The 27,216-nt window shown below is 55.7% G+C and overlaps 14 protein-coding genes across 14 annotated transcripts; 6 read left to right on the forward strand and 8 right to left on the reverse strand.

Moving 5' to 3' along the window:
- Positions 1–1,748: 1,748 nt before the first annotated feature.
- On the reverse strand, positions 1,749–3,108 carry CC84DRAFT_1140264 (60S ribosomal protein L7). Its single transcript, XM_018176279.1, has 5 exons — positions 3,048–3,108; positions 2,866–2,975; positions 2,336–2,680; positions 2,206–2,287; positions 1,749–2,152 (listed from the first exon to the last, which is right to left on the reverse strand). The coding sequence occupies exons 1-5, from the start codon at positions 3,059–3,061 to the stop codon at positions 1,951–1,953; spliced, it is 753 nt and encodes a 250-aa protein (XP_018038277.1). The 5' UTR covers positions 3,062–3,108; the 3' UTR covers positions 1,749–1,950.
- A 751-nt stretch (positions 3,109–3,859) lies between these two features.
- On the forward strand, positions 3,860–4,758 carry CC84DRAFT_1238923 (uncharacterized protein; the record flags this gene model as incomplete). The annotated part of the gene is made up of 3 exons (XM_018183968.1): positions 3,860–3,925; positions 3,982–4,191; positions 4,263–4,758. The coding sequence occupies 3 exons, from the start codon at positions 3,860–3,862 to the stop codon at positions 4,746–4,748; spliced, it is 762 nt and encodes a 253-aa protein (XP_018038278.1). The 3' UTR covers positions 4,749–4,758.
- Positions 4,759–4,949: 191 nt separating this feature from the next.
- On the forward strand, positions 4,950–6,452 carry CC84DRAFT_1214472 (uncharacterized protein; the record flags this gene model as incomplete). The annotated part of the gene is made up of 1 exon (XM_018182630.1): positions 4,950–6,452. One exon carries the CDS (start codon positions 4,950–4,952, stop codon positions 6,450–6,452), a length of 1,503 nt encoding a protein of 500 aa, XP_018038279.1.
- A 922-nt stretch (positions 6,453–7,374) lies between these two features.
- Positions 7,375–8,730, reverse strand: CC84DRAFT_1194331 (kinase-like protein; the record flags this gene model as incomplete). The annotated part of the gene is made up of 1 exon (XM_018181341.1): positions 7,375–8,730. The coding sequence occupies one exon, from the start codon at positions 8,728–8,730 to the stop codon at positions 7,375–7,377; it is 1,356 nt and encodes a 451-aa protein (XP_018038280.1).
- Positions 8,731–8,831: 101 nt separating this feature from the next.
- Positions 8,832–10,600, forward strand: CC84DRAFT_1256874 (DUF185-domain-containing protein; the record flags this gene model as incomplete). Its single annotated transcript, XM_018184674.1, has 3 exons — positions 8,832–9,082; positions 9,133–9,601; positions 9,651–10,600. The coding sequence occupies exons 1-3, from the start codon at positions 8,918–8,920 to the stop codon at positions 10,598–10,600; spliced, it is 1,584 nt and encodes a 527-aa protein (XP_018038281.1). The 5' UTR covers positions 8,832–8,917.
- Positions 10,601–10,950: 350 nt separating this feature from the next.
- On the reverse strand, positions 10,951–11,551 carry CC84DRAFT_1214475 (Got1-domain-containing protein; the record flags this gene model as incomplete). The annotated part of the gene is made up of 4 exons (XM_018182631.1): positions 10,951–11,263; positions 11,320–11,368; positions 11,435–11,461; positions 11,521–11,551. 4 exons carry the CDS (start codon positions 11,549–11,551, stop codon positions 10,951–10,953), a joined length of 420 nt encoding a protein of 139 aa, XP_018038282.1.
- A 340-nt stretch (positions 11,552–11,891) lies between these two features.
- Positions 11,892–13,037, reverse strand: CC84DRAFT_1140273 (uncharacterized protein). The gene has a single exon (XM_018176280.1). It carries the CDS (start codon positions 12,894–12,896, stop codon positions 12,309–12,311), a length of 588 nt encoding a protein of 195 aa, XP_018038283.1. The 5' UTR covers positions 12,897–13,037; the 3' UTR covers positions 11,892–12,308.
- A 104-nt stretch (positions 13,038–13,141) lies between these two features.
- On the forward strand, positions 13,142–13,850 carry CC84DRAFT_1161965 (DASH complex, subunit Dad4). The gene is made up of 4 exons (XM_018177870.1): positions 13,142–13,204; positions 13,255–13,311; positions 13,372–13,501; positions 13,557–13,850. Exons 1-4 carry the CDS (start codon positions 13,202–13,204, stop codon positions 13,583–13,585), a joined length of 219 nt encoding a protein of 72 aa, XP_018038284.1. The 5' UTR covers positions 13,142–13,201; the 3' UTR covers positions 13,586–13,850.
- Positions 13,851–14,108: 258 nt separating this feature from the next.
- CC84DRAFT_1214478 (actin-like ATPase domain-containing protein) lies at positions 14,109–16,476 on the forward strand (the record flags this gene model as incomplete). Its single annotated transcript, XM_018182632.1, has 3 exons — positions 14,109–14,280; positions 14,334–14,654; positions 14,723–16,476. The coding sequence occupies 3 exons, from the start codon at positions 14,109–14,111 to the stop codon at positions 16,474–16,476; spliced, it is 2,247 nt and encodes a 748-aa protein (XP_018038285.1).
- Positions 16,477–17,111: 635 nt separating this feature from the next.
- CC84DRAFT_1256879 (uncharacterized protein) lies at positions 17,112–17,688 on the reverse strand (the record flags this gene model as incomplete). Its single annotated transcript, XM_018184675.1, has 2 exons — positions 17,397–17,688; positions 17,112–17,347 (listed from the first exon to the last, which is right to left on the reverse strand). The coding sequence occupies exons 1-2, from the start codon at positions 17,530–17,532 to the stop codon at positions 17,112–17,114; spliced, it is 372 nt and encodes a 123-aa protein (XP_018038286.1). The 5' UTR covers positions 17,533–17,688.
- A 287-nt stretch (positions 17,689–17,975) lies between these two features.
- CC84DRAFT_1114050 (DUF590-domain-containing protein) lies at positions 17,976–20,695 on the reverse strand. The gene is made up of 5 exons (XM_018175384.1): positions 20,509–20,695; positions 20,300–20,456; positions 19,950–20,250; positions 19,472–19,903; positions 17,976–19,424 (listed from the first exon to the last, which is right to left on the reverse strand). Exons 1-5 carry the CDS (start codon positions 20,579–20,581, stop codon positions 18,201–18,203), a joined length of 2,187 nt encoding a protein of 728 aa, XP_018038287.1. The 5' UTR covers positions 20,582–20,695; the 3' UTR covers positions 17,976–18,200.
- A 530-nt stretch (positions 20,696–21,225) lies between these two features.
- On the reverse strand, positions 21,226–22,922 carry CC84DRAFT_523463 (RNA-binding domain-containing protein). Its single transcript, XM_018186622.1, has 3 exons — positions 22,438–22,922; positions 22,252–22,357; positions 21,226–22,201 (listed from the first exon to the last, which is right to left on the reverse strand). The coding sequence occupies exons 1-3, from the start codon at positions 22,747–22,749 to the stop codon at positions 21,582–21,584; spliced, it is 1,038 nt and encodes a 345-aa protein (XP_018038288.1). The 5' UTR covers positions 22,750–22,922; the 3' UTR covers positions 21,226–21,581.
- Positions 22,923–23,633: 711 nt separating this feature from the next.
- On the forward strand, positions 23,634–24,631 carry CC84DRAFT_1161970 (Profilin/allergen). Its single transcript, XM_018177871.1, has 5 exons — positions 23,634–23,887; positions 23,940–23,955; positions 24,004–24,088; positions 24,189–24,332; positions 24,409–24,631. The coding sequence occupies exons 1-5, from the start codon at positions 23,875–23,877 to the stop codon at positions 24,541–24,543; spliced, it is 393 nt and encodes a 130-aa protein (XP_018038289.1). The 5' UTR covers positions 23,634–23,874; the 3' UTR covers positions 24,544–24,631.
- A 228-nt stretch (positions 24,632–24,859) lies between these two features.
- Positions 24,860–27,206, reverse strand: CC84DRAFT_1256883 (uncharacterized protein; the record flags this gene model as incomplete). The annotated part of the gene is made up of 3 exons (XM_018184676.1): positions 26,981–27,206; positions 26,830–26,920; positions 24,860–26,781 (listed from the first exon to the last, which is right to left on the reverse strand). The coding sequence occupies exons 2-3, from the start codon at positions 26,891–26,893 to the stop codon at positions 24,860–24,862; spliced, it is 1,986 nt and encodes a 661-aa protein (XP_018038290.1). The 5' UTR covers positions 26,894–26,920; positions 26,981–27,206.
- Between the last annotated feature and the right edge of the window lie 10 nt (positions 27,207–27,216).

Raw genomic sequence — 27,216 nt, forward strand, 5'->3', positions numbered from 1 at the left:
GATAGACGGGCTGGCGAATTTCTCTTCTGCCCACCGCACCCATTCTAGGGCTCCGCGCAACCGCTAAGGAGGGCCCCATGCTGGGCCCGAATGGCCATCTCCGGCTCCAAGACGACCCTCGCGTCACGCCCCGGAACGCTCGCTCAGCAGGCTGCAATTTACTTTTGCACGAGCCGCGTGAGTCGTACCGCGCAGCACACTCGTAGGCAGCACTGTTTACAAGGCATTCTGGTCGTCACCACCGCGGCCGGTGCTTGGGAATGCATTGGAAATGCGTCGCCGCTGTGTGCGCGGCTAGGCTGCTCAACGCGCAGCACCGCAAGCTCCACCGAGGCCACAGGAATCATCGTCAGGCACAAGTTGATGCACGCCCTCAAAAATTGCTCCAGCATCGGGTCCACCACGCTGCACACCTCCCCCAATGAACGCCAACAGGGGCTTCGTTGGCGCTGGCTCGGTCCAGTCACGGACGGCATCGGTGCTTTCGCGAGCCACGCTGGCACCACGTCTCCTCTTTTGCCTCTGGCCCGTGTTTCGTTCGAGAATCCCCTCTGACCATGCCAAGGGTCCAATCCTCCCCGGGCCGCCGCTCTGCATCATCGCGCAGACCTCACCAAGTCCACCTGAGCTTCGAGATGACTGTGTCACACCAGCTCCCCTAAATAGAGCCAATAGTCGGCCCGTGTTGATGGCCATTCTATGCACAATCACCGCCAGCACGCCCATGCATGCTAACTCTGCCATTCATCTGTCCAGCAGTGTGCTGCGCGGAAGTCGGTCCCCGTGCTTGTATGAAAACTGTGTGCCTGCAGCAAGCCCGCGGGCCCCGTGGCCTAGTCGTGCACAAAAATCCGTCACTGCCCGTAGCTTCTCCTTAGGCCGGGCTGGAATGCTGCACGCATATTGGCAGGTGACGATGAGCATGCGTATCGCGGCGCGCTCCATCAGGCTCTCCGCAAATCGCAACGCGAAACCCAACACTGCCGACGACGGCGGCAAGGCGGCAGTAAGAGTGCGTCAGACCTTGAGCGTCATTCTGCCACCCACGGTGAGTCCACCCTGCGCCCACCGTGATCCGCCCGCAGGCTTTCGCGCCTCTGACTCCGCGCGCTTCGCCAAAAGAAAATCGTTAGGCGTCAGGCTCGCAGGTGGTGGCAAGACTAGTCTCGGCGGGTGGGAAGAGGCCAGGCCGTCCAACGCCGTAAGCAAAGCGCTATTACGCACGCGCTGCACCTCCCAAATGTAGAGCAACGGTTGAGACCCTTGTCTTGACGACTTCCACCTCGCGAGAGGTCTGCAGAGATTGACTCGTAAAAGTTTGCAGGGGCACAATGGATGTTGAAAATCCAGCTTAAGTCCGGATGATCAATACGGTCCCATATTACGGGGTGTCGGATCATGTTCTGGAGTTGAACAATGATCCGTGTCTGCCACTGCAATATTATGTACATTGGGCCGGCTGCAACCGCGGCGTTGGCTGTGAGCACACACACACACACCTGTCTTACGGTAAGCGACAGCTGATCGCGGCCATCCGGATGCAGATCCTCGAGGTGGCGTCCACCTCAACACCACCTACGTGTCCAACCTTGAAACCGTCGAGATGGCGATGCAGTCAAGTTTGGGTGTTGCCTAGTTTGCCGAGTTCATTTGGCATACGCTGGGACACGAGGCTGTGCGCGCCAGCGCCTTTAGCTGACCACGCGTACTTCAATTTACAAATTCCGTATCCGGCTGGAGTAGCCCGTGTAGTTGTTGCCACTGTTAAGCGGCGCAATCATTTCATTGATTTGGTAATCAATTTCAAGTCGTTCCCACGTTAGGCGCGAGATTGAATCCCACCAAAGAAGCCAAACGCCATGCAAATGCAACCGTGGGGTATTCCCGAAAGATATTCATGCTCAAAACATTCCCAATCCCAAAGACACTGTTACTTTGTACAAGTCGCATTTAGTTCATTTGTCGGATCAAGTTGTTGATCAGATCTTCACGGTTACCCAGGTCACCGCCTTCGATGAAGTGCTTGAATTTCCGCTTGTGGAAGCCGCCGGTCGGGCTGTTGAGCTTGAAAGGCCACAAGAAGTTGGAAGCCTGTTTGAAGTTGGGACCAACGGTGTAGATCTCGTGGATGAGATCTTCCATACAGATCATGCTAGACATATATCAGCAGATGTCGGACAATGCAGGTTCAAAGTGCAGTCGTACCCGTATTTGCCGAGCTGCTCCTCAATGATTTCGTTGTCTGTAAGCGGGATGCGTTGCTTGTCGACTTTACCGTAACCGCGCTCTGCATATCAATTAGTATATGACGGCCCGAGCAGAGCAATACACTGACTGTAGATGAGCTCACGGACGGACTTCTGGTTGGGGTAACCGTAAGCAACAAATGGTTCAACGATCTTCAGCATCTCCATGGTGGCCTTGGAAAGCTTGACAAAGACACCATTGTTGATCTGGAGAAGACGAAGCAGCTGCAGGGTCTTGCGTTTCTTCGGGTCGATTTTGTTGATACCCTTGATGCGTACAACGAACACGAGCTTGGGCTCCTCTGGTACGAAGAAGCTGTCGTTCTTCTTTGCCTCGCGGGACAGGCGGACTTTCTCCTTCTCAGCGTCGCGGTATTCCTTCACATACTTCTCGGCTCGGGTGAAAATCACTTCCCGCTTCTTCTTGCTCTTTTCTACTCCAACATTAGCATTGAGTGTAAAGAGGAACCTGCCACAATGATTTCGAAGGGAGCGGTTGCATCATTCCCGAAAGATGGTTAACGATTCGACAGCATAGACCGAAGCCTAGTCGATAGTGTTGGTGGTTATAATCATCGTGACCGCTCCCTTTCGACCGTTGTAGCAGCTGACTGCATACCTCGCTTCTCCTTTGTGGCCACAGCGCGCTCCTCGCGAGCCCTCTCCTGTGATTTCCTCTTCTTCAGAAGCGTCTCGGGAACGAGAATATCATCCTTCGTAGGCACAGTTCTGCGCTGGGATCAGTGAATGCACAGAGAAGGCTATCGTCCCACTGAAGGTTCCGACGAGAGGAATACTCACGATGAGGTCGCCATTGTCAAAGTTGCAGCGTCTGCTGTTCGAGATCGAAAATGTTGCGAGGCGAACTTTTGGATTTTCGAGCGAAGCGGGCAGGCTAAGCGGTCCGCTAGTCTCTAGCATGCCTTGGCAATGGCGGAGGCCCAACGCTCTTCCGTGTGGTCAACATCACTACTACCTGCATGAAGCCTTCGATTGCTGCGTTTTGTTCCGATGTCGCGAATACGTCCTCTTTTAGAAGTTAAAAAATCTCACCCACCAAAACACTATCTTCTATATATGTGCTGTTGATCTGATGCTCTTAATCATCTGGTGGCCTTCAATCATTACGTACATGCCAACCACAGATGGCAAGTATCCATGACCCAGATCGTATTATCTCTCGCCATCCTTCCATCTTACCTTTCCTACACTGATGTTTGCTCAACCATCTGTTTCCCTCCTCTGTCTAGCATGCTTGCTGCCCCCTTGCAGGCGAACTTCAATCCATCCATGAACACATGCATATGCCGTATCTTACGCTGCAAACATACCATTTGGCTTTGGTATCGCTTCGTTTTCTCCGTAGCGCTACGCCGCATACCGCCAGTGTTGTTCGTATTTGGTACTGATAGAGATGAGGATACTCCGTCGTAACAATCTCTGTCGTAGGACAGACTGGGGTGCAGGGTAAACTTGAACATCTTTACCACCCACGTTGCTCAAACGTGTTCGTTTTTTGGAACGGTCGGTAGCGCCCAATCGTGGGCGTTTCGGATGTCCTAGTGGCAACTCCGAACCTTTGTCACTGTCAAACTTAGTAACTGTTAGGTCTCATGTGCTTCCTCTCTTTGTGTTGGCTTTGCCTCTGGCTGCTACACCATGCGCTACTTACAAGTACTGTAAGCACATCACCCTGATATCGACGCATGCAAACATTCCTTGAACCCCCCTAGAGCATCGATCGATTGGAGAGGACACGACACAACGCACTACATGGCGGACCCCGAGTTATGGGGACTGTACTTTCGTCTGTTTGATAGCCCGAAAGATTCTCAGGCCAAGTAAGCATATGCTCATCTTGACCCCAGCGCACGAGAATAGTTTCGACGTCAATACCGTACTGCGCTGCTGGGGTCAAGTCGCGAGAAACTTCAGCAACATCAAGGTTTGTTTCATCCCGATAGTCAACGCCTCAAAATGTATAGGCCGTACACGCCACATATACCACCGTTTCAGAAGGATCCTTACATTTTGGCGTACCAATATCGACGGTTCATGGACGAGTGTGATATGCGCCATTGTACAGGGCGTACATCGCGTCGTGAACATGCCAACCCGTACTACGAAAACCTTCTAGCGAGTCAGGATGAACCTTCCTCTGAAGCGACGTCTGATTTAACTTGTGCACTACGGTACACAAAAGAGCATCACGGGTGCTTCTATGATAAAAGCCAGGTAACTATGATTATAAGCATCCTAGACAAGCAGAACGCGTCGATCCAACCTTCCCTCCATGACCAGAAGCGTGCGCGGGTGGACTTGCACAATACAGCTTGCCCATCCAAAGCAGCTAAAGAGCGCGTGGGGCGAAAGAAGCGGGCGAATTCCGGATGGGGCCATGACGATGCTGAAAGGAAGCCGTTTGCGCCACATTCCAGAGCAGACGACGGAACCGGAACTCAGAGCCACGCTACAACCTCGCGATGCCAACTCGAAAACTGAAACTTTGCCAACAAAGATGTTCGCCCGGATGCGTCGCCGCCTATGTTTACCGTCCAAGAACCCTCTTTCGTTTTTGGGCGACCGCATGCAGCTTCCAAGATGTCAAAAGGTAGCACATATATTCCATGCCTCTGAACGCGTTCATTGCTCATCCTACCACCTCACTCGCTAGATATCATTATATATACATTCACTCTCAAGATGCATTGGCACATCAGAGACTTTTGGACTCGTACTTCACTGATCATCAGTTCCTCATCGCATAAGCACCACCACAAATCATCCTCTTTGGTTTTGAGTGAGACTGGCTACTTGGAGCTCGATACCACGACTACCGTCCCCTATACGTCCACGGTTGAAACTACAGTGTACACCGAAACTCCTTCGCTTCCGCATTTCACCTCGGTCCCGTCCACTGTTTCCATAACACCCTCGTTTTCTGCCTCGACGACGTCCAAGTCTACCAGCCCAGGACCTTCTCCGACAGAGTCTTCTGCCACAGAATCCTCTACGAAGGTGTTTTCTGCGACCACCTTGACGATCATCAAGTCGTCAGAGTCCGGATCTACCACATCCTCCAGTCTAGCACCCACGACTACATCAACTTCGGTCTCCAGCACCGAGTCTTCTTTGAAAGGAGTTTCCGAGACTACGTCCACTAAGACCTCCACCGCGACCAAGCCTTTAGAGACTTCGTCCACGAAGACTTCCACCGAAACCAAGCCTTTAGAGACTTCATCCACGAAGACTTCCACCGAATCCAAGCCTTTAGAGACTTCGTCCACGAAGACTTCCACCGAAACCAAGTCTTTAGAGACTTCGTCCACGAAGACTTCCACCGAAACCTGCAAAACCTGCACCGCCACAACCACAACCACAATGTCTCCCACTATCTTCAGCACCCTCACCCTCTCCTCCACCCTCTTCGTCCTCTCCACGGCTATCCCCGGTCCACCCCACGACATCCCCGGCGCCATCGCCGGCTTCTCCAACTGCGCCCAAGACGTCCTCTTCCCACTCATCGGAAAGTCGCAGTGCAACCCTGCCGACTTCCCCTGCATCTGCATCGAGCTCGACCGCCTGGACGCTCTCAAGTCTGTGGCCGACGGCTGCCCCAATGATGCCGCCAAGTACAGCGACTTCGCCGTCTCCGCGTGCGGCAAGACCACCGCCGTCATCACAGTGACCGGCAGTTCAAGCTCGTCTAGCTCAGAGGCAGGCGTTACAACAACCACTATCCCCGTCGTCCTCTCCACCGGCACCCCCTCAGTCGCAACCTCCTCCGTTGGTCCCTTCAACAACGGCACCACGATCGTTCAACCCTCGAAGACAAAGACCGAGGTCATCGTTCAACCCTCCAAGACAAAGACCGAGGTCATCGTGCTGCCCTCCGAGACCAGCAAGAGCAACGGTACCTCTGGCTCCGGCGGCTCGGGCTCTGGCGCTGGCTCAGGCTCAGGCGCTGGCTCAGGCTCAGGCGCTGGCTCAGGCTCAGGCGCTGGCTCAGGCAAAGTACCGGGCTCTGGATCTGGGTCTGGCGGCGGTTCAGGCTCGGGAGCCAGCTCCCACATCAGCCCCACTCAGCCCGAGCAACCCAAGCAACCCGAGTTCAGCGGTGCTGCGGTTTCGGAGTTTGGCAGCGCGGGGATGGCGAGTTTCGCTGGGCTTGTGGGGGTTATGTGGCTTGCGTTTGCCGAGTTGTAAGCATCTTCAACTTGGTGAATGGATGAGCGTGTGATTACCATGTACATTGTACTTATGGTGTTTCTTTTTTCCTTGGGGTCTACGGTGGTTTCTGGGATTTCCTTTCCATATTCTTAGTCTTTGAATGGGGGGAAAAGTGGGGTTGAGACGAAGGACGATTTAATGTTTAATCCAGTAACAGATAGGCCCATCAATCTAAATCTAAAACAATAAAATTTCCACCTGCTGTTCTTGGTGTTTGTATGATCATCTGGAAAGATGCCACTCACAAACTCCTTCATGTAGTCTATCTCTTCTGGTACTGCCCAACGACCACGTTTTCTACAAACAGCGCAGCAACTCATGATTATCGCCCCACCAGCAACACGTCGTGTTTCGTTTCTCCAGCCCCGGACCTTCCACCTTCACGTCTCGACGGCGGTCTATCAACTTGGTCTGGCAGCTGGGTCGGTGTTGACATTCGCAATAGTAATACACGGCTGCGGCGGCTGGTGCGGGTGCGGGTGTTGCGTGCACGAGGGCGACGAGCAGTGCTGAGGTGAGGAGGAGAAGGTGTATCGTAGAGATGTTGTTGGTGGTGTGAGGCTTGAATGATTTAGTATGTGCAGTGAGAGGTAGAGTTGTGGAGGATATGAGAGATTAGGGACTTTGGGTAGACTTGAGGTGCACGATCGTCAAGTTTTATAGATGCTCCACTGAAGGATGAGAGAAAGCAAATCCTTTCCACTGCCCATGTAGGATGATGTTGACGGATGCCTCAGAGCCCTTCCAAGCATCGTGTAGCCCAGCTCGAAACAAATTGACATCCCAGCAAAGGCGAATGAAAGATGTGCACAAAGACATGGTCTTACGTCGAAATAATCGGGCGTCGTAACACATTCAGACCTTCCTGTTGCGGAGTCTTGACATAATCACTAACCCTTCAAGCTACTCTCAATTGAAACCCTGCGCCCGCCTGCTCCTCCTCCCTATTCGCAAAGATGCCGCTAAAATCGACATTCTGCAATCCCGGCGCCTCCCCTCTCTTGGGCGCATTCGGACTCCTCTTCCGCCTCTTCTCCTGCCCCGCCTTGCTCGGGAACGTGGGGAACATCTCCATGGGCTTCGGCTTCGGCTGCTCCCTAAAGTACGCGTGCTCTAGCACCTCGTCTGCGCTGAGTCTATGCTCCGGGTTCAGCGACAGCAGACTCATGAGTAGGTCTGCACCCGCGTTCGTCAAGAATGGAAACTTCGTCCGTATCACGCCGCCGCTCTTTGCGCCCGAGTCCCGTGGGATCTTGAGGCCCTTCGCGTTGGGAAGGCGCCAGAATTCGGGCCAGCTGCGCTCGGTGGGAAGCCCGCAGAGCGCGAATATGCGGGTTAGTTCGTCGACTTCATTCTTGCCCTGCAGGAGGGGCTCTTTGAGGAGGAGCTCGCCGAATATGCAGCCCAGACTCCACATGTCGATTTCCGTGCTGTAGGTCTCGGTGCCGAGGAGGAGTTCGGGAGCGCGGTACCACAGCGTGACTACGAGCTGTGTGAGGCGCGCGTCTGGTGGCGGTATGTAGCGCGCCATGCCGAAGTCGGCGATCTTGAGATGGCCGTGGTTGCTCAGTAGGATGTTGGAAGTTTTTAGATCTCGGTGGAGGATGTGATTTGAGTGCAAAAATGAAAGCGCAGATGTGAGCTGTTTTAGCAGCGTTTTGACTTCCGACGCGAGGAATGGCTCGGGCATGTCTTCCTGCAGCGTCTTGAGGTCGTGCTCGAGGAACTCCATGACGAGGACGACTTCAGAGGGGTCCGAGCCGGAGAGCACTTCATGTAGGTGGACGATGTTCTTGTGGCGGGCGCGTTGGAGGATAGTGATTTCGCGGAGGGCGGTGATTGGGAAGCCGTCTTGCTGTTGGTAGTCCATTTTGACCTTCTTGAGCGCGACAACGGAGCCGGTGGAGATCTCACGGGCGCGAGATACCCAGCCGTAGGAGCCTTCTTCGATATGGTTCAGGGTCTCGAAGTTGGAAACGTGTCGGCATGGTCCCCAGCCGCCGCCGTCGAAGCGTAGAAGCGGCCGTTCCGCTGGTGTCTCTGCGGGAGCAACATCTTGGGAGCCGGTGTCGTTGGAGAGTCTTCGACGCTTTGCTGGACGTGATTCAACTTCTCTTTCTCGTGCAGCAGCAGCGGCAGCTTCTTGCTCGGCTTGTTGCTTCTGGAGCTTGAGGCGCTTCTTCTCTTCCTTCTCTTTTTTCCGGCGCTGAGCCTCTGCCTTGTCCGCCTCATCGTCTGCCCAACGCGACGCCATGATATCCTTCTATTCCCGATCTAAACTATCGAAAGGTGATATCGGATGTCGGAGTGGTTTCGTGGGATCAATACGAGTAGCACGTGGTAGGGCGTCGACCTTGGACGGCTTGGTCATAGCTCCCGCGTTCCGAAAGTCAACTTTGTCGTCCGAGAACAACGTCATGGAAATCCGATAACAATTCGAGATGAGAGCAGTTTCTCACGATCTACTGCGCAGCGCGACAAGATGCGCAAGGCCGCGGGCATTCAGGCATAGACTAGCACGGGGCGCGGTGCGGTGGTCATCGAGCGACTCGGAAGAGCGAAAATGGTCGACGCCGCTCGCAAAGACGCTGGCGCAAGCGATAGAGGTACGTTTGGTCCTTGACCTACAGGTGACTTCTTGGTGACGATATTGTAGACTACCGGCCCTGTCTCAGTAGCCTCGTACATGCGCCAATGCCTCACCTCCGACCAGGGCGGATACTACACGCGCCAAACCTCCGGGCACGATCAATTCGGCACGAAAGGGGACTTCATAACGTCGCCCGAGATCAGCCAAGTCTTCGGTGAATTGGTGGGCATATGGCTATATACAGAGTGGATGGCCCAGGGCCGGAAAAAGAAGGTCCAAATTATAGAAGTAGGCCCTGGAAGAGGGACATTGATGGACGATGTATTGAGGACAATCTCTAGCTTCAAGCCGTTCGCGCAGAGTGTCGAAGCTATCTACATGATTGAGGCTTCTGACGATCTGCGCAAACAGCAGGCCAAGCGGTTGTCCGGGACAGATGCGCCAGAGGAGTTCGAACTGGGATGGAGAGCACCGTGCAAGTATATGCCGGATTGCATTGTCAATTGGTGCGAGGACATCAGATTCGTGCCCAAAGGTACAATACCTACTACCCGTTGACATGCAAACGCTAACCACCTGAACAGAAGAAACATCCACCCCCTTCATCCTGGCCCACGAATTCTTCGACGCCCTTCCCATTCACGTCTTCCAAAACGTCGCGAACTCCACCCTCCCTGCCGCCTCCAAAACAATCACCCCAGACGGCCCCCTGTCACCAAGGACCGGCCCGCAAGCCCCCAAAAACCAATGGCACGAGCTCGTCGTCGCGCCCATCCACGAGTCACAGGTGTCCCAAGCCCAGACCAGCGAGGACGGCTCACCACACCCGGAATTCCACCTCACGCTCTCGAAATCGCCCACCCCGCACAGCCTCTACCTCCCGCAGACCTCGGACAGGTACAAAGCACTGCAAAACACCACCGACGCCATCATAGAAATATCCCCGGAGTCGCTCTCCTATATCGCAGACTTCGCCGTGCGCATCGGCGGCGCGAATCCCCCTTCTCCTTCCTCTCAAAATCAAACCCAACCGCCCATCCCATCCACCGCCTCCATATCTCCAAAGTCCCAACCCCTCCCCGAACCCTTCCAGAAGCCAGCCCCATCCGGCGCCGCCCTCATCCTCGACTACGGTCCCCAATCCACCATCCCCGCCAACACGCTCCGCGGGATCCGCTCGCACCGCGCCGTCTCGCCTTTCGTCTCCGCTGGCCTCGTCGACATTAGCGCAGACGTAGATTTCGTTGCGCTCGCGGAAGCCGCACTCGACGCCTCGCCCGGCGTCGAAGTCCACGGGCCTGTCGAACAAGCCTACTTCTTGTCGAGCCTGGGGATTATGGAGCGCGCGGAGCGATTACTGAAGGCTGCCGGGGATGAGGAGGTCAGGACGAGGCTGGAGGGCGCGGTGAAGAGGCTGGTGGATAGAGGGCCGACGGGGATGGGCAGGATTTACAAGGCCATGGCTGTGGTGCCGTTTATTGAAGGGGGACGGGTGAGGAGGCCGGTGGGGTTTGGGGGTGGGGTGTTTCAGTGATGTAGTGTAAATGGTACAACGTGTAGTATATGTACAGTACAGTATGATAGGACTTTATGCAAGTCGAGAGGTTCGCGAGCTGGTTGCGCGGACGCATCTGTCGCATCGTATCGTGCTCGGGCTCGTGGTATTCCGTTCCTTCCCGCGAAACTGAACCGAAGAGCAGAACGCCAGATATGCCTCCCATTTGTCCATCTCGAACGCCAGCTCCAGCTCTCTCTCCTATGCTCACAATTATCGTACGCAACCTCTGTCGAACCCAGCCAAATGTATTCCATCTACCCTCCTCTCCTACACCTCTTCCAACCGGGAGCCCGATGTCCACAATACACACATGACTTGTTTAACCTTCAAACCGCCGACTCCTGGCTCCTGCTCACCGCGCCCACTCTTTCCAAGGCCTTCGCAATATACGGCCCGACCACAGGAATATTCCCCACGAACCCCGCAATCGTGGCGAAGAAGTCGCCGAATAAAACGAGTATGCCGTACAGTTCGATGATGAAGCCGAAGAACGCCCAGCGCATGAGGATGAGTATGATGCCGGCGGTGAACGCAGCGGTGCCCTTCCACTTCTGCCGGCGCGCGAAGAAGGAAAGCGTTTTCTGGGCGCCGATTATGAGGGTCAGGCCGATTAGGAAGAGGATGTTGCCCATGGCGAGCCTGTTGCGCACGTCAGTTTCCCAGGGAAGCGGAGGAGGAGGGGCAGGGGAACGTACATGCTGCGGTCAAAAAACATCATGACGCCGCCGAGCAGAAAGAAGCCGCCTGCGCGCGCGTGTCAGTTGGGTTCGCGGGAGCTGGGCGGTAGGGAGGAGTGGGATGCGTACCTACCCCCTGAGCAGAAGGCGACTCCGATCTCTGCGGTGTGTTAGACGTGCTGCATCTTGCGAAGCTGCTGGCGCGCTATGTGTACGTACTTTGCGTGTCTGTGAGCCACATGGTCGGCATCTTGACGGTGGTGTGAGCGGGTGGTATGCGCTGGGTGCGGTGGTAGGGCGCAGCTCTCAAGAATCCAAGTAAAGATTAAGAAAAGCGGCTGCCTAGCGCGCGCGATATGTAGTCCCAATGCGCCGCGGGTGTCAGGTGTCACTCTGCTCTCCGGGAACTTTTCGATGCAGCATCGTGTCCCTTTGAGCTGCAGCTGCAACGGCTGGACCGTGCGCGGGGATCCCTGGCTAGCGCCCTCGTCTTGTCGGGAGTCCGCATGATTTTCGAGGCTTGTGTTCCTACACTCTCTGCGAGGTGCGCGAGGTGCATCGAGTACAGCCACGATACAGCTTCTCTGTGAACGGGATTTATTCCAGAGCGGTCTAGAATTGACCACCACTATTATGCGACGGCTATTAGACAAAAGGCAGAGATATCTATGTAGAAACCGCCCCGGCCGCAGCATGCGTTTACACACGCTGCTGTCACTAGAAATACTGTCCGTGTATTCCTGGTACCCCGTCATTGGCGAAGAGAAAACAGTCCACGATTAAGCCGGAGCACCTTCTTGAACCTTGCCTCGAGAGGGGCTTGGTGGGTGGAGTGCGCTTGACTTTGTTGGCCTTACATATTTGCATGCGGTGCTGTGTTGGATGTTCCACATCGATCCATACAGTACAAGCCCATCTCTTTAGTACCCCCGTGTGTTCCTCTCCGTGCCAGCTGTCATGGAAGCGAATCAGGTTCTGAGAGTCGCTCGCTGAGACAGTCCCACTCTTCACTTCAACACTGTGTGCGCACCTCTTGCGCTGAGATATCCTTCAGAGACATTCTGCGGCATCGTCCTGATCACCCCAAACACCTCCTTATCATGGTATCGCAACCTCGTCTTGGGATCCGTGTACGGCGCCGGCAGCCCTGTGATGTCGCAGTACCGCCTCTGGCTACTCGGGTGGAAGCTCGGTGCGCTCTCGATATTCGTATACGTAGCAGCCGGTCCTGCGCCGTTGCCGTTCGCCGCTCCCAATCCGCCACCAGCAGCTCGTAGGTTCTTCTCCAGCACCAGGGTGCTCAGGCTTTGCGCTGCCTGCGCGATGTTTGGGGCCCGACCGACGGGGGTCGCGACGCCTGTAGCGCCGTCGGTGTGCGGGAGCGCGGGCGTGGATGCGCCGCTGTTGTTCTGGGTGGCCATGACCGAGGCTTCTTTGCGCGTAGCATCGGCGATGATCTGCTTGACATTCTTGTTGCGGCGCTGCGGGGGCTTCCAGTGCGGGTTGCGGAAGGGTTTGTGGATTTTGTAGATGTCGAGCTGGTCAAGGAGAGCTTGATGCGTGTGCTCGTCCGATGCAGCGGTTAGAGGCGCCATGTTGAAGCTATGGGAGCTGTAGCAGCGCCAACAAGAGCTGGGATGATGTCAATGGTGTAATGCGTGAGGGGATCGCGGCTGCTAATGTGTGCGGTGCGGTGGGCAGTGTGCAGTTGGCAGGGAGGCGTCGAGGAATTGACGATGGAAGTAACTGTACTGCTGCCAGCGTCGGGTTCGCGTCGGCCGTTCACCGTGATCAGCCCTATAGTTCTTGGCATAGGGCTGTTTGATTGCCCCACGCCCCATGTAAACAAGAGCTCGTCCACTCCAGTGCATCGCACCACACAACACAGTATCGCGAAAACATGGTACAGCTATGATCCCCTTTGTTGAATGACACGTTACTTACGCCGTCCAGGAAAGCCCGCACGAGCACCAGCAGAGCCTCTTGCTCTCGCGCATCATTGTCAACGTGGTACAGCAATATAGCCAAACCCAACCGCATCCGATCTGGGGCCTATTGACCTGTCTATAGGAAAAGCTCAATGAAGCAATCATGACCCTGAATAAGAATCTCCAAGAGATCAACATAGCAAACATGGACACGGAGCTGGTGTCTCAGATGTTCAAGAACTACCAGTCCAACGTGCTTTTCCACCTTGAAGGTATGTTTCACATAAGCCTCATGGTCTGGGTGAGCGCGTACTAATATTTTCCCAGCTACCAACGGTCTGAAGGATCCGGCTTGAGCAGTTGCATGAAGTGGAGATGTTCAATTGATCGTGTTGACGTCCCAACTCAATACACTACCTTCGTCTCCATGCTAGTCTTGATACAGTCAGAAGGATAGGATCCGCCTATTATGCGCGCGCCGAGCAAGATGTATGCCGCGTGGGTCGGCTGATGGCGAAGGGCTGAGTACCTGAGTAAAGCTAGACTGTGCAGGAAGTTGGAGCTACTCTCTGGACTGCAAGTATACCAATGAGTATTCTGCGACTTCGAAATTTCCAGCCGCTCCTTGAATTGTAGCTGTGAATGTGGATGTGAACGCGGTCGAAGCCAACATGGTCGGAGTGAAGGTTGCCGTTTTTGGGATGGTGCAGGGACCGCAGGCGACGCGCCGCGCAGGTGAAGGTCAGCGCGACGGCGATGCAACACGGCTCGATAGTTGGCTGCGCTGTGCTCTCACCAAGGCCCGCCACACAATACCATCATCGCGACATGTCCTAACCCCGCCAGTCCATCTCCCTCCGCGTCAACCATCCCAGCGCAATGGCTCCCTCTGCAACTGCAGACATAGCGCTGCCCTCTGGCCGGAACTCGCCCAAGCCACCGCCCGCGAAGATCTGGAGCGTCAGCGAGCCTCCGTTCGAAGGCTACAAGCCCGTAGACACCGAGGGCTATGCGCGCAGCAACCGTGAAACAGCCATCGTAATCGACAATGGTAGGCTTCACATCGCGACGTGCATCTCTCACACAGCGCTGACAGCTCCACAGGCTCCTCCGCAGTCCGCGCAGGCTGGTCCTTCGACAAGAACCCCCGACTATCGCTGCGCCCTCTCGTGGCTAAATACCGCGATCGAAAACTCGCCCGTACCTTTACGTTTGTCGGCTCAGATGTATTCAGCGATGGCACCGCGCGAGGCCAGTCCAAGAATGTGTACGAACCGGGCAGCAATATTGTGAACAACTGGGATGTGATGGAAGGGCTGCTTGACTACTGCTTCATCAAACTGGGTGTGGACGGCAAGAACGGAAGCATAGACAGGCCCATTGTCATGACTGAGCCTGTCGCAAACCTGGGATACACAAGGAAGAGTACGTATGGCACCAGCTTCCAAGATACCCAAACTTGGAGACCGGATACTGACAATTGTGCTTTCTAGCCATGTCCGAAATTCTGTTTGAATGTTACGGCGCACCCTCCGTTGCGTACGGCATCGACTCCCTCTTCTCCTACTCGTACAACGGCGGCAAGACGGGCCTCGTAGTCGATTCGTCATACACCTCCACACACTTGATTCCCGTTGTCAACTCCAAAGCTTTATTGTCGCAGTCGACGCGGCTGAACTGGGGCCGCTTCCAAGGCGCCGAATATCTGCTCAAGCTCCTCCGTCTAAAATACCCGTCGTTTCCCGGGAAAGTCAGCGACCCACAGGCCGAAGACCTCGTCCGCGACCATTGTTATGTCAGTCAAAACTACGAGGAAGAGTTGTCAAAATACCTCGAATGGACAGGGCTCGAGGATCGGGATCGCATTGTTCAGTTTCCGTATGTTGAGCAAGTCGTGGTCCAGAAAACAGAAGAAGAGCTTGCGGCAGCTGCAGAAAAGCGCAAGGAGAGCGGTAGGAGGTTGCAGGCACAGGCTGCGAAAATGCGCCTAGAGAAGTTAAAGCGCAAAGAAGAGGAGTTCGAGTACTATCAGCAGCTGCAGACCCAGCTCCAGGACGTCACCAAAAAGGAAGCCAAACGAATACTAGAGTCCAACGACTTCGATGACGAGAGCCAGCTGGAGAAGAAGGTCCGTGAGCTGGAAAAGTCAATACGGAAAGCTAGGAACAAGGACGTAGGCGACGTCGAAGAGGAAGTGCAGGAAGAGCCCACATTCCCGCTGCTCGACCGCCCGGACGAGGAGCTCGACGAAGAAGAGTTGAAGCAAAAGCGCCAACAGCGACTGATGAAGTCCAATTACGAAGCACGCTTGCGCGCAAAGGCAGAGAAAGAGCGCGAGAAGGCGCGTTTAGCAGAGGAGCAGCGGCTCGACGACGAAAGGCGTGAGCAAGATCTTGAGGGATGGTCCGAAGAGCGTCGCACGGCGCGACAAGCCATCATTCAGAAGATCAAAGATCGCGATCGTCTAAAAGCCGAACTCGGCAATAGAAAATCCCTCGCAAACCAAATGCGCATGAAGTCCATTGCAACCCTCGCCTCCGATGCGCCAACCAAGAAACGCCGGAGAGGCGGCGCCGACGACGACACCTTCGGTGCCGACGACGCAGACTGGGGCGTCTACCGCACCATTGCTACCGGCGAACAGTCCGACGACGAAGAGGAAGAAGACCTCGGCAAAGCCCTCAAAGACATCGAGGCCCAGCTCCTCCAGCACGACCCCACCTTCACCGAAGAATCCACCCGCGAGGCCCAAACCGACTGGACCAAGTCCCTCCTCCACGCCTTCCTGCACGGCCCGTACCCCTTCGACCCAGAGAGCCAGAAGGAGGCGCACCAGCTCCACCTCAACGTCGAGCGCATCCGCGTCCCGGAAGTCGTGTTTCAGCCCTCCATCGCTGGGCTCGACCAGGCTGGCATTGTTGAGATCGCGTCGAATATTCTCACTGAACGGCTGGCGGATAATCGGCACCGTGACGACGTCTTCAAGGATATTTTCCTGACCGGCGGCAACACGCTCTTCCAGGGCTTCGAAGAGCGCCTCGCGTCCGAGCTAAGGGCTGTGCTGCCGGCGGAGCAAGAACTCGTGGTGCGGAAGGCGGACGACGCGGTGCTGGATGCGTGGCGGGGCGCGGCGAAGTGGGCAGGCAAGAAAGAGAATAGGACGAATTTCATCACGAGAGCAGAGTTCATGGAGAAGGGAGGGGATTATATCAAGGAGCATGATGCTGGGAATGGGATGTCATTTTAGACATCAGCCCAGTGGGGGTGGGAAGAGTTTCAATTCATTAAAGCTGGCGCGTGTATGAGTATGTGTTGCTTGTGGGCTTGAACCAGGACAGGACAGGACAGGACAGGATAGTCCAAAGTTATTTGCGCAGTAGCAGAAAAGAAGTGTCGTTATTGCATCATACTCGGCAGCAGCTTTGACGCTTTGCACGACGGAAAAATCGGTTCACCCCTGCGGCGGACCCGACAGCGTGTGGGAACCATCTCGATCTACTTTCTCCCCAGACGGGCATTGCGAAGAGCTAGCTGAGCGTGCCTTGCTCCAGCCTCCACTGAGCACGTTGCAAGCCCGCGCAGCAGGCGTGAAGGTCCGAGGGAGCTGCCGCACCAGTCCATGTACAAAGTCGCACCAATACGTCAGCAGAGAGGCAGTGCGACGGCTGGCAATGTATCTTGATTGCCCATCTACCTATATGCATACGTCCCGGTCCGCAGACCAAGAAGTCGAGAATTCCCACCGTCCGATTCATAATCCCACCGTTGCTGGGTATCAAGATGCCGTTCGCCACGAACGCCCGTGAGCTTCATCCCCGAGTATCGTCGATGTCACAACCCCACCTCGCCTCTCTTGCAAAGAGGTCCTGCAGAGAGGTCCGACTAGCAGTGGAACCCACAGCCTTGGCGACAATCCGGCAGCTGCTCGCACACCTCGTGGTTGCAGTCGGGCTGGCAGTTGTAGAACCAGCACGGCCACTTGCCCATGCATTGCTCCATGTGGTCGTTGCAGGGCGTGCAGCGGCCGTCGGCGACTTTGGGGATCGGGGTGGTGGTGGGGTGGCCAGCGCCGCCGGAGGGAGTCACGGTGGGGGCGTCGTCGTGCTTGATTGCGGCACCTGGGGTGTGTGAATGGGAGGGAGGAGAGGGAAGGAAAGGGGAACTTACCAGCAAGGCCGCCGGCGGCGAGGGTGAGGATGAAGGCGATGGTGGAGACACGCATCTTGAAGAGTGGTAAGCTGACTCGGGTGTTTCGGAAACGGGTGTTTATGGTATGATGGAGTGGTTGTGTGCTGTTAAGCATAAGTGCAGTGATGCTTCGAACTACACGGCAGGGTGGTTGTATGGTATGCGAAGAGCTGGAGCGGGGTGAGCGCAGAGGCCACTCACTTGACAGGTGAAGGATCAAGGTAAATGGCTATCAATCAGGCGAGAAGGCTGTTGACTGATTCGAGTGCTGTCGGCGTTGTGGAGACTTCAGAGTGGGCGGACGGAGGGCTTATAGGCAGTGGGCGGGAGGCAGAAGGTGCATGGGTCAAGAACCTCGTGAGGGAGTGTCTCGAGCTCAATATTCTGTAGTGAAAGTTTACTGACGAACGGGGAGGGTCGATGCAAACGAAAGAACGCTCGGTCCTGATTTGGTTGGACGGCTGAGCAGCTACGAGCTTGATAAACCTGTGATTGCAAACGAGCCTTAAAGCCGGAGTCGCAAAAGGTACATAGGCCGAGCTACAAAAGTCAGATTAGCTCAAGTTTACATGGATGATTAGATCCTCATCATAAAATCCATCTTCGTTTACGTACATTACATGCGGACCACGCCGGAACTCCACGCTAGTAATAAGCAGACATTCTTTATCGACATCGTCCCAGCTTTTCTTCAGGCTACCTGGCGTATACACCCTCCAGTCGCCGTCACAATCCCACTCCCACTCCAACGCCCTTGCTACATGTCGATACAGGCTCAACCCTTCAAAGCTCCTTCTTTCTCTCCGGGCTCTGCTCAACTTCAGCCCGCTGAATCAAATCCTTACCCACACTGACCGTCTCCTTCCACCCCCTCTGGCGTGTCCAGAACCTCTCTTCCATGGTGCTCTCCTTGAGACTACTCCTCCTCGCGTCCTCCTCGAGACTCTCCCTCGTGATCTGCTCCGAAATATCCTTCAGCTTCGGCAGCCTCTCAAGACCCTTCAAGTTCTCATCAAAGTACTTCTTACGAACCAGAAACCTTTCGCGACGCTCTTTCTGGAGACCTGGCGACGCGAGTTTGGAGATGGCGACGCGGATTCCGAAGCGTACGACAAAGAAGACGTGTTCGGACAGGAAGATGGTGAGAAGGAGGGCCCAGGCGCGAATGTTGGCGGGCGAGCCGTCGGGGCCGAGACCGTCGTTGGAGAAGAGATAGACGAGGGCAGCGGTGGTGAGGCTGCCGAGCCAGGTGAGGAAGGAGAGCGAGTCGAGCCACGGGCCGATGGTGTCAGCGCGCCAAGGTGTCGGACGCTGCATGTTCTGGCAGATCTTGATCGCATCGGCACGCAGCTCGACCCAGTCGTTTATGAGGAAGGAGACACTGGTAAGGGGCCATACAACGGAGAAGAGGGAGAGGTATCCGAATTGCAAGACCATCTCGCGAATGTCAGTGGTCACATCGTAAACTTCGAGATCAACTTCTTCGCGGACACGTGCGAGGAAAGCGGCATCCTCTGGCGGATCATTTGCAGAAAGGGCGGGAGCAGCTCCACCGTTCTTCGCAGCGCGCTCGGTTTGAAATTTCTTGTACTTGGAGGCGCCCTCGCGTTTGAGGTAAGGCACGATGAGCTCCAGTCCGAGATTCACAATCTGCGCGGTTACTGTGAAGTATATGACCTGCTTGCGGAGGCGATCCGGGTTGATGGCCCAGTCGGCGCCAGGACCTTGAAGTTGCTTTTCGTGTTCCGCAAAAGGCCTGACAGCAACGCTGAAGATGTCGAGGTAGGGTACTATGATGTTACCGAAAGGAACGTAGACGAACGCCGTAAGAAAGATGGGCAGGTAAGACGTAATGAAGTTGAGGACGAAGATCTTCTGCGTCAGAGCGTGTTCGTATGCAGCATGCGTCTCGTAGTTTTCGAATTCAGTGAGCTGAGTCGCCATCTTGGTCAGGATACCTGACAAGATGGGCATGGTCGTTGTCAGGATGCCGGTGGGAATGAAGACCTGAACGGTGTTAGTAGTGCGACCAGATCAATATGAAACTGACTTACCAAAAGCCACTTCAGTGGTCCATTGTAGACTTCAGAGATGAACACCTCAATCCCGAAGCAGGTCGCGATCAGTGTGCCCAGCAACGAGGCAGCCGCCAATGCAAACGGAACCTGGAGCAATTGCCTTTGCAGACGCTTCTTGACTGAGAAGATACCGACCTGCTCGCCAGTAACAGGATCGGTGGCGATGTGCTCGTGCTGGAAGTCCTTCCTTTTGTGCTCGATGCGAGATACGCCACGGACACCCCAGCGCACGCCGAGATCGACCTCTTGATGTTTCCAGTACTCGGTGAAGATGATGCACCAGAGACAGCTCACAATTCCATATACGGCGGAGAAGTGTCCGAGGAAGAGCCATGCCGCAGTACCGAAAGCCGCGGGGAAGAGTAGGAAGCTGAAGTACGATTGTGTAAAGGCGAAGTAGAAGGCAATCTGCGTTTGTCAGTACTACGCATAGACACGTTACGAGTAAATTTACCTTCTCTCCGAAGCGGTTGCGAATCTCGTCCAAGTCTTCCGTCTTAAGGAAGTAGGATGTGCTCCATTTCTTGATCCAATCGTCATTGTACGCGCGGTCGTGCAACGCGAATATGGACTGCACATCCTCCCACTCGCCTTCTTTCGGCGTGATACCAGCACCGCCTTCGGCTACCGGATTTGTGATGAGCTGATATATGATGCGCAGGCGCTCGGCTTCGTAGAGAGGCTCGGAGTCGATGGCTTCGCGGGTCTCTTTGGGCGGGGCGGCAGCTCGCACGCCGTGGATCCAGTCGCGGACTCTACATGGAAGATCAGACCTGGGAATGCTTTGAGAGGGAATATACGCACCGCGACCTGTACACTTCACCGTACAGGTGCTCGTCTGACGCGACTTTTACGAAGAGCAAGACAGACTGCGAGCCTCCATTGCGGACCTCCGTCTGCAACCCCACTTTGGAGAGCGCCTCGACGAGTTTTTCGAACTGCGCAATTGCCTTCGTCCTATCTGTATCGTCTTAATTCCATCGCATTTTCAACCACATTATCGTTGCACTCACCTCTCTTCTCAAACTTGTAGACAACTACATAGTCTACATCCATATTCGTCTGGGGAGCCTGACTCTTGGCCATAGCGCCGAATGAGCTCAGATAGAGCTTCTCTAGGTGAGAAAACTTGAGTTATAGGGAGGAAGTGCCGTGGAGGACTTAATCCCTCCAGATTTAAGGAAAGACAGGGAAGCTGTGTGATGTGCGATCAAGCTCCTGGTGGGGTTGCGCCCGCAGACGTCATAGGCGAGATCTGGATGCGCCATCCCTGCCTCACATCCACATCATTGATGTTCCGTGGAACAAGGCATTGGGCCACCACGCATGTGGCTTCACAAGCAAGTTCTCCACGCAAGATGTCACGCAACTGCATTGATGCTGCTACTTTGGTTCCTGTAATCTAGAAATTCCCGCAGAAGCTTTCGTGCGCCCACACCAGCCTGTAAATCCCTCATTTACCCTGAAGAATGATCTGAAGCCAGACAATGTCGGACACAAGGTTTCAACTTTGATGAATACGTGCTGGTACCCGCATCGCTCCTTCGAGCAGTTCGCTCCACAATACACATTCGTACGTTGATAATAATAATATCGAAAGCCTTCCAAAACCTCCAAGGTTCACCCCTCATTGACTCCGTATAATTCTCTCATAGGCATACACCATCTTGGTACCCGAGGAAAAAAGTGTGCCTCGCATTGTTCGTGAGATAGTGTCGTCAGACTCCTGACAAGGCACCGAAGAAGCACTCCAATAGACAAAGCTATTGATCCAACGCAAGATAGGCCACAAGCTGCTCCACGCTTTCAATACATTTCCAGTTAAAGTGAGTACCCACAACTTTGATCACGAAGGTGAATAATGATCCCCAGTCCGGTATCTGGATCTCCTAGAGCCTACGCTCGACAGCCAAGGGGAATGATGGTCTCGATCGTGACGATCCAACCCATCGGAACCTACGCTTGAGGGTGAAGAGGAATACCGGGGTCTGTAGGTAGATGCTCTTAGACGTCTGTCGGTAGACGATTCCGAAGGTCTGTAGGTAGACGATCTCGGGGTTCTGGAGTGGTCCCTAGTCCGGCGTTCCTATCTCCTGGGAGGACCGCGCCCCCGGCTCCGGCTCCTGCTACGGCTGTAGCTACCGTACGAACTATAGCTTGGGCTTCGCCTACCGCCGCCACCACCTCCACTCCCTCGTGGAGGAGAATCTCGTCGTCGGTAACCGCCTCCACCTCCACCGCGGCGCGGTGGTGGGCTCCTTGATCGTGAGTATGACATGCTGCGCCTGGGCGACCGAGATCGTGAGCGAGAGATTGATCGTCTAGGCCGGTATCCATGGTCCTCGCGACCGCCGCGGAAACCTCCTCGGCCGCCTCTTCCCCCCCTGCCTCGGTACCCCCCTCCGTAACCGCCGGGTGGTGATCGCGAACGGCCGCGCGGGGAGAAGCCTCGTCGGGGTCCTCCCATGGGTGGTGGTCGGTAGCCTCCGGGTGGGCCTCCCGGCCGGTAGTCGAAGTCGCGGTCTCGTGGTGGTGGCCCTCCTCTACGGATGGGAGGTGGTGAGCGGGAGAAGCGGCGACGGGGGAGAACGATGGAGACGAGAATTTTGGCGCCGTCTAGCTGGGCTTCGTGCATTTTAGCAATCGCACGTTCGGCATCTTCAATCTCCTCGTAAAGGATGTAGGCTGTACCGCGGTTCACGTTGACTGTAGGATTAGCTGCGAGGCTGTGAACGGAGTGGTTACCTGGTACTCACAGACTGGATTCACAGGAAGTTTGATATCCTTGATGGGACCGTAGCTGCCGAAGATTTCGCGCAGGTGGCCCTCGTTGACGTTCTTTGTGAGCTGTTCAATGACGATCTGCGCAATCAGTGATATGCCCAACACAAGGGTAGAAAGGCGACACAGTGTGTCCGCATGAAAGAGAAGAGTCAGTCTACCTTTGCGCTCCGTGGTGCTGGAGATGTGCTCCTTCTGCTCGGGCTTCGCGTGAAGCTTCTTCTCCTAGAGGATTGCGAGCGTGATCTGCTGTCGGGCGTATAGCTGCGCCGGCCATTGCGACGAGGAGATTGCGACCTTGCGGGGGACCGAGTTGGCGATCGCGATATTGAACGTGTGCGAGAGCGCTGAGGAGTCGGCGACCGTGGTCGATCGGAGGGTGAGCGTCTTGGTGATCGCGTGGGCGACCGACCGCGCGACACGCTTCGTGTGGGTTCCCGCGCCGGCGTAGGAGACCGAGAGTCGGACGGCATGATATTTGCGAGGCAGTTGTGGCTTCGGTGTCCTCTGTCTATACAAATATTAATAGTACTGGGTCAGACAGAGCATGGTGTAGCCACTGGTTCTGCGAGTAGAAGCTGTTTTGGAGCTGCAAGCGTGCTTTGGAGCTTGGACCAGCGCTGTGGCCACGTGACGTGTTGTCACTTGTCTCGACGTTCGGTTCGCGCTCAATGCGCCGCTGGCGGCAGAAATCCGCATAGAGCAGACTGGTTGTTGCTGTGCTCATCTGAAGCTTGCTTCCAAGAGGTAGACTGGACAGGATTGCTGCAACGGAAATCTAGATATATGGGAGAGAGTAGTTGCTGATACACCAGTATCATGCACATGAGCATATGCAGTCATCCAGATCTCGCTCTACAGACAAGCAGGTGCGTCGAGCGAGAGACTACCGCGTCCTGGGTCTCCAGCCGGAAACGACAACCGATGGATGAACACAAAGGCTGCAGCTTGGACAATCAGCCACGACTCACGTGGATATGCGCCTACCTGGGCACCTGCTTGGGCATCTGGTCAGGTTGTGACTGTAGATGCCTCGTTCACTCCGGCACACCGTTAACTCCACGGCTCGCCCATCGCGTGAAGAAGCACGTCAAGTCTCAGATCGGCAGCGGCGCATGCCAGTCGTCACCTCCCGCAAGGCTCCGCTCACCATTAACCACCTTCTCCGCGCCGACGCAGCGTAGCGCGCGCGCGCCCAAGACTGACCCCCACCCACGCGCGGCAATGCTGGGAATGGCGCAACCGGCGTGATGCAGCCACGGGTAGCTGGACTGTGAATCTGCGACAATGACGGGCGGCGAGGGCAGCATAAATAAGGCGGGGTTGCACGAGCAGGGCGACAGAAAAACCTCTTGCCCCACCATCTCCGTCTGTGTGTCTCACTAGCCCCCGTACTGACCTCCTGCTTTCTGCTTCGACAAGCCCAACAAGAAAACCTTCACCGCTCTGCATACTACGCGCTGCCGGCCTGCTTAGTCAAGCTATCGAGCATCCCGCTACCTGGGTTCCTGATCTGACCCTTCCGTGTTCCTTGCATCAGTCCTCTCTTCCAGACTTACCCCTCCACAAGCTCCCGTAGCCCGCACAACCCCTCCATCATGTCCTGGCAAGGTGAGCACCCGCCGTCGCCGCGCACACGATGAAGCGCTGACAGTGCCCCTAGCATACATCGACACCAGGTACGCATCACGAGACCTTGGGTATAGCAGCTACTGATCCGTCTGTAGCCTCGTCGGCCCTGGCAACATCGACAAAGCCGTCATCTGCGACTCCGCCGGAAGCGCCATCTGGGCCTCGTCCGCGGGCTTCACCGTACGTTCGCCACCGTGCGCATGCAGCCACCCAAGATCGAGGGCGACGATTGCTATTGGGAACCCTGGCGCGTGTGGACAGGCATGCTAACCAGCCCCAGGTCTCCGACGCGGAGCGCAAGGCCATCGCCGATTCTTTCAATGACAAGAGCGACCCCAAGGGCGTCATCGCAAACGGGATCAAGATCGCCGGCGAGAAGTACATGACCATCGAGGCATCGGACGACTCGCTCAAGGCCAAAAAGGTACGCCCACCCTTCGCGGCGCATACACTCGGCACACCCACCCATCCCTGCGCCTCACGTACTGACTGGGCCCCAGGGCAAGGAAGGCATCGTCGCCTACAAGACCACACAGGCGCTCCTCATCGGCCACCACAACGCCGACAGCCAGACGACCGTCGCCTTCAACGACGTCGCCACGCTCGGCGAGTACCTCAAGAAGATGGGCTACTAGGTGCCCCGGGGCGACGGATTATACTTCTGAATGGATAATTGCATGCATGCCTCGCACCGAGGTGACGTGGGCCGGACGTCTTAGGGGGCCGCGCAGATAGACACGAGTGATGAACAATGATATGGACGTTGGAGGATTTATCTCTGACATAGCGAATACAATAGCACGTGTGGTTTGTCAATATATTATCACAAGATGATCTGAATCCCAGTTGGTGCGCTGCTACAGTACTACAGCAAAGATCCCACTGCCAGCGGCCTGTCATTCCACTCACCACACCACAATAATCCTCCACTCCTCCAACACCCCCTCCACCTCACAACCTCATCCCCCCAAACTCCCTGACAACCCTCTCATAGAACCCCCTCTGCAGCTCCGCCCCAACCCCCTCCTCCCTCTCATCCCTTCCCTCCCCCACCCCAAACGCACTCGCCCCTACCAAGCACGCCCGCACAACACCCTCCACCGTATCCCCCAGATGACTCCTTACGTGACGCAGAAACGGCTCTTTGTCATCGAGCAGCCGCTTCCGCACGCCGAAGACGACCGAGGGCTTCGCGCGCTCGAGGTCGGGGATCCCAAGGATGGCGTCGATGGGGGCCCAGTATGCGATTTCGAGCAGCACGATGCCGAGGGCGTAGATGTCGTAGGATTTTTTGTACGAGGAAGACGAATTAGGGGAGGACGGCTCGCGGAGCCCCGAGCCCTGCACCCGTGGATGCCGGTATACGTCCGCGGCGGCGTTCTCAGGCGGTTTCTCGGTGAGGTCGTCGTTCATGGCGGGGCGGGAGTAGTCGAAGCCGGAGATGTAGGGGTCGTTGAAATCGACCTCGCCCGGGCCGCAGTCGGAGAAGAATAGGATGGCCGAGGAGCGCAGGCCTTTGTGCAGCCAGTTCACCGCGTGCAGGCGCTCGACGGCTTCGGAGAGGAGCCGCATCAGCGCGATGCGCGCGGTGAGGCTGGGCGTGTCCATGTCGCGCCGCGTGAGCAGCGCGTGCAGCGATATCGGCCGCGTGGAGGGATGCGCACTGCCAGGCTTCTCGAAGACGAGGCCGAAGCGGCAGTGGTCTTCGCCCGTGTCTGGGTCGACATCTTGGAAGTAGCCCAGACAATGCGGCGCGCGGAATTGGTTTGTCCGATTGTTCTCTTTGAGAAGGGCGGCGAGGGCTTTGACGCGCTCGAGAATCTTGGGGTCGGGGCCGGTCGGGTGGAACGGCGGTGGCTCGTAGGTTTTCCACTCGATCCAGACGGAGGTCTTGCGAGTGTGAGGCGGCTGGTAGAAAGCTTCTTCGCGGTGGGACTCGTGGGGTTGGTCTGGGGAGGCGGTGGGGAGGATGGAGAGGTGGGCGCGGGCGAGCTCGACATTGAGGGTTTCGGAGGCCGAGTGGGAGAGGGCGATGCTGGATGTGAATTCGTCTGTGAAGACGTCTGGGTCTTGTATTGCGGAATTGAGGGCCTTGAATTGGGCGAGTGCGGCGAGGCTTTGAAGGCCTGGTTTGGGGGTTTCGGCGTAGTAGTCGTCGGGGTCGTCTAGCCCTTGCGATTGCATGTACGCCCGCACGGGGTTGGTCACATGGCGCGACCTTCTACGGCCCCTTTTCGTCTGAACCAACGCTGTCGACTCAAAGATCTGGACTAGGCTCTGAATGCTGTTGTTGAGCTGCATAATCTGGAACTCGGTGCGTGTTTGCTTGATAACGAGGCTCTCCAGCTGCGCCGAGTTCAGCATATCGCGCATGAAGTCGTTGAAGCCCACCAGCTTTTGCACCAGAGCCTCCATCTTTGTCTTGTCGAAGACGGCCCATTTCAACTTCCTCGGGACTTCTGCGCTCTTCTTCGCCCAGTCCACACTTTTCTTCAGTAGGACCTGCGACTGCGGAAACCGCGTTCGGAAGTCCGAATCAACTCTCGTTACCGTTGGGGAGTCACCCGAGGGCGCATATGCTGGGGGTTCAGGCAGTCTACCATGTTCTTCCACATAATCGACCAAGAGTGGCCTTGAGAGCTTCTTGTACTTCTCATCTAGTCGTCCGAACTGGTGCAGAAGGCGGCGCTGTTGGTCGAGTACATCGAGAAGCAGACCCTTGGATGAATTCGAGATTAGAAGGCTGTCATCTGTCTCGTCAAGGCGAACGACGTCGGCCCAGTCCAAGAGGCGATACTCCTCAGTCTTTAGACGCACGCGAAGGTATTGGCAGTCGGAAGGCATGTCCTTCGCGTCTGTGATGAGTTCATAGCCTGATGTTGGTTAGAGAAAATTCTGAATTAGAAGCATACATGGCTTGCCTTGTATGCATCCTGAGAAGACTTGAAAGGTTAGCGAAACAGCTGCAAGAGCTAGTTCTGCCATCGTTCGCAACGTCCAGAGCTTGTCGTGCTGAAACCGTTCAGCGAGATCAAAGATAAGCGTTCGAAAGGGAAGAAGGCTGTAACCTACGTTTTAAAGCTCTCGAGGCTCTGGCGAGGCATCTCTTGTGCAATGCCTTGTCTGCCCTGGCTCAGCCTCCATTACGAGGATCGCCATGCATAGGCGAGGTCACCGGCTCTCTCTACATTGATAACCGGTGAACATAGGACTGGGATATCGTGTACAGTCGGTATATACTGAAGCGGTGCTATGCATGAAGGCTCATTCAAGCTTCATCTCCTACATGATCGTGGTGGAGAAGAACG

The sequence above is a fragment of the Paraphaeosphaeria sporulosa genome, assembly GCF_001642045.1.
Source record: "Paraphaeosphaeria sporulosa strain AP3s5-JAC2a unplaced genomic scaffold CC84scaffold_3, whole genome shotgun sequence".
NCBI classification, from domain to species: domain Eukaryota; kingdom Fungi; phylum Ascomycota; class Dothideomycetes; order Pleosporales; family Didymosphaeriaceae; genus Paraphaeosphaeria; species Paraphaeosphaeria sporulosa.

What these genes read in the sequence shown, in the direction of transcription:
- CC84DRAFT_523463 (XM_018186622.1), bottom strand. Translation starts at nt 22,749, where the DNA reads ATGCCGTCCGACTCTCGGTCTCCTACGCCGGCGCGGGAACCCACACGA. An exon ending in CAGCACCACGGAGCGCAAAG is followed by an intron (nt 22,358 to 22,437) that starts GTAGACTGACTC and finishes CTGATTGCGCAG; the next exon opens with ATCGTCATTGAACAGCTCAC. An exon ending in ACTTCCTGTGAATCCAGTCT is followed by an intron (nt 22,202 to 22,251) that starts GTGAGTACCAGG and finishes CTAATCCTACAG; the next exon opens with TCAACGTGAACCGCGGTACA.
- CC84DRAFT_1161965 (XM_018177870.1), top strand. An exon ending in CGCGCATCATTGTCAACGTG is followed by an intron (nt 13,312 to 13,371) that starts GTACAGCAATAT and finishes ACCTGTCTATAG; the next exon opens with GAAAAGCTCAATGAAGCAAT. An exon ending in CGTGCTTTTCCACCTTGAAG is followed by an intron (nt 13,502 to 13,556) that starts GTATGTTTCACA and finishes ATATTTTCCCAG; the next exon opens with CTACCAACGGTCTGAAGGAT.
- CC84DRAFT_1140264 (XM_018176279.1), bottom strand. An exon ending in GGCCACAAAGGAGAAGCGAG is followed by an intron (nt 2,681 to 2,865) that starts GTATGCAGTCAG and finishes ATGTTGGAGTAG; the next exon opens with AAAAGAGCAAGAAGAAGCGG. An exon ending in CGTCCGTGAGCTCATCTACA is followed by an intron (nt 2,288 to 2,335) that starts GTCAGTGTATTG and finishes ATTGATATGCAG; the next exon opens with AGCGCGGTTACGGTAAAGTC.
- CC84DRAFT_1114050 (XM_018175384.1), bottom strand. Translation starts at nt 20,581, where the DNA reads ATGGCCAAGAGTCAGGCTCCCCAGACGAATATGGATGTAGACTATGTA. An exon ending in CTACAAGTTTGAGAAGAGAG is followed by an intron (nt 20,457 to 20,508) that starts GTGAGTGCAACG and finishes AAGACGATACAG; the next exon opens with ATAGGACGAAGGCAATTGCG. An exon ending in GGTGAAGTGTACAGGTCGCG is followed by an intron (nt 20,251 to 20,299) that starts GTGCGTATATTC and finishes TCTTCCATGTAG; the next exon opens with AGTCCGCGACTGGATCCACG.
- CC84DRAFT_1140273 (XM_018176280.1), bottom strand. Translation starts at nt 12,896, where the DNA reads ATGGCGCCTCTAACCGCTGCATCGGACGAGCACACGCATCAAGCTCTC.
- CC84DRAFT_1161970 (XM_018177871.1), top strand. An exon ending in CCTCGTCCGCGGGCTTCACC is followed by an intron (nt 24,089 to 24,188) that starts GTACGTTCGCCA and finishes AACCAGCCCCAG; the next exon opens with GTCTCCGACGCGGAGCGCAA. An exon ending in ACTCGCTCAAGGCCAAAAAG is followed by an intron (nt 24,333 to 24,408) that starts GTACGCCCACCC and finishes ACTGGGCCCCAG; the next exon opens with GGCAAGGAAGGCATCGTCGC.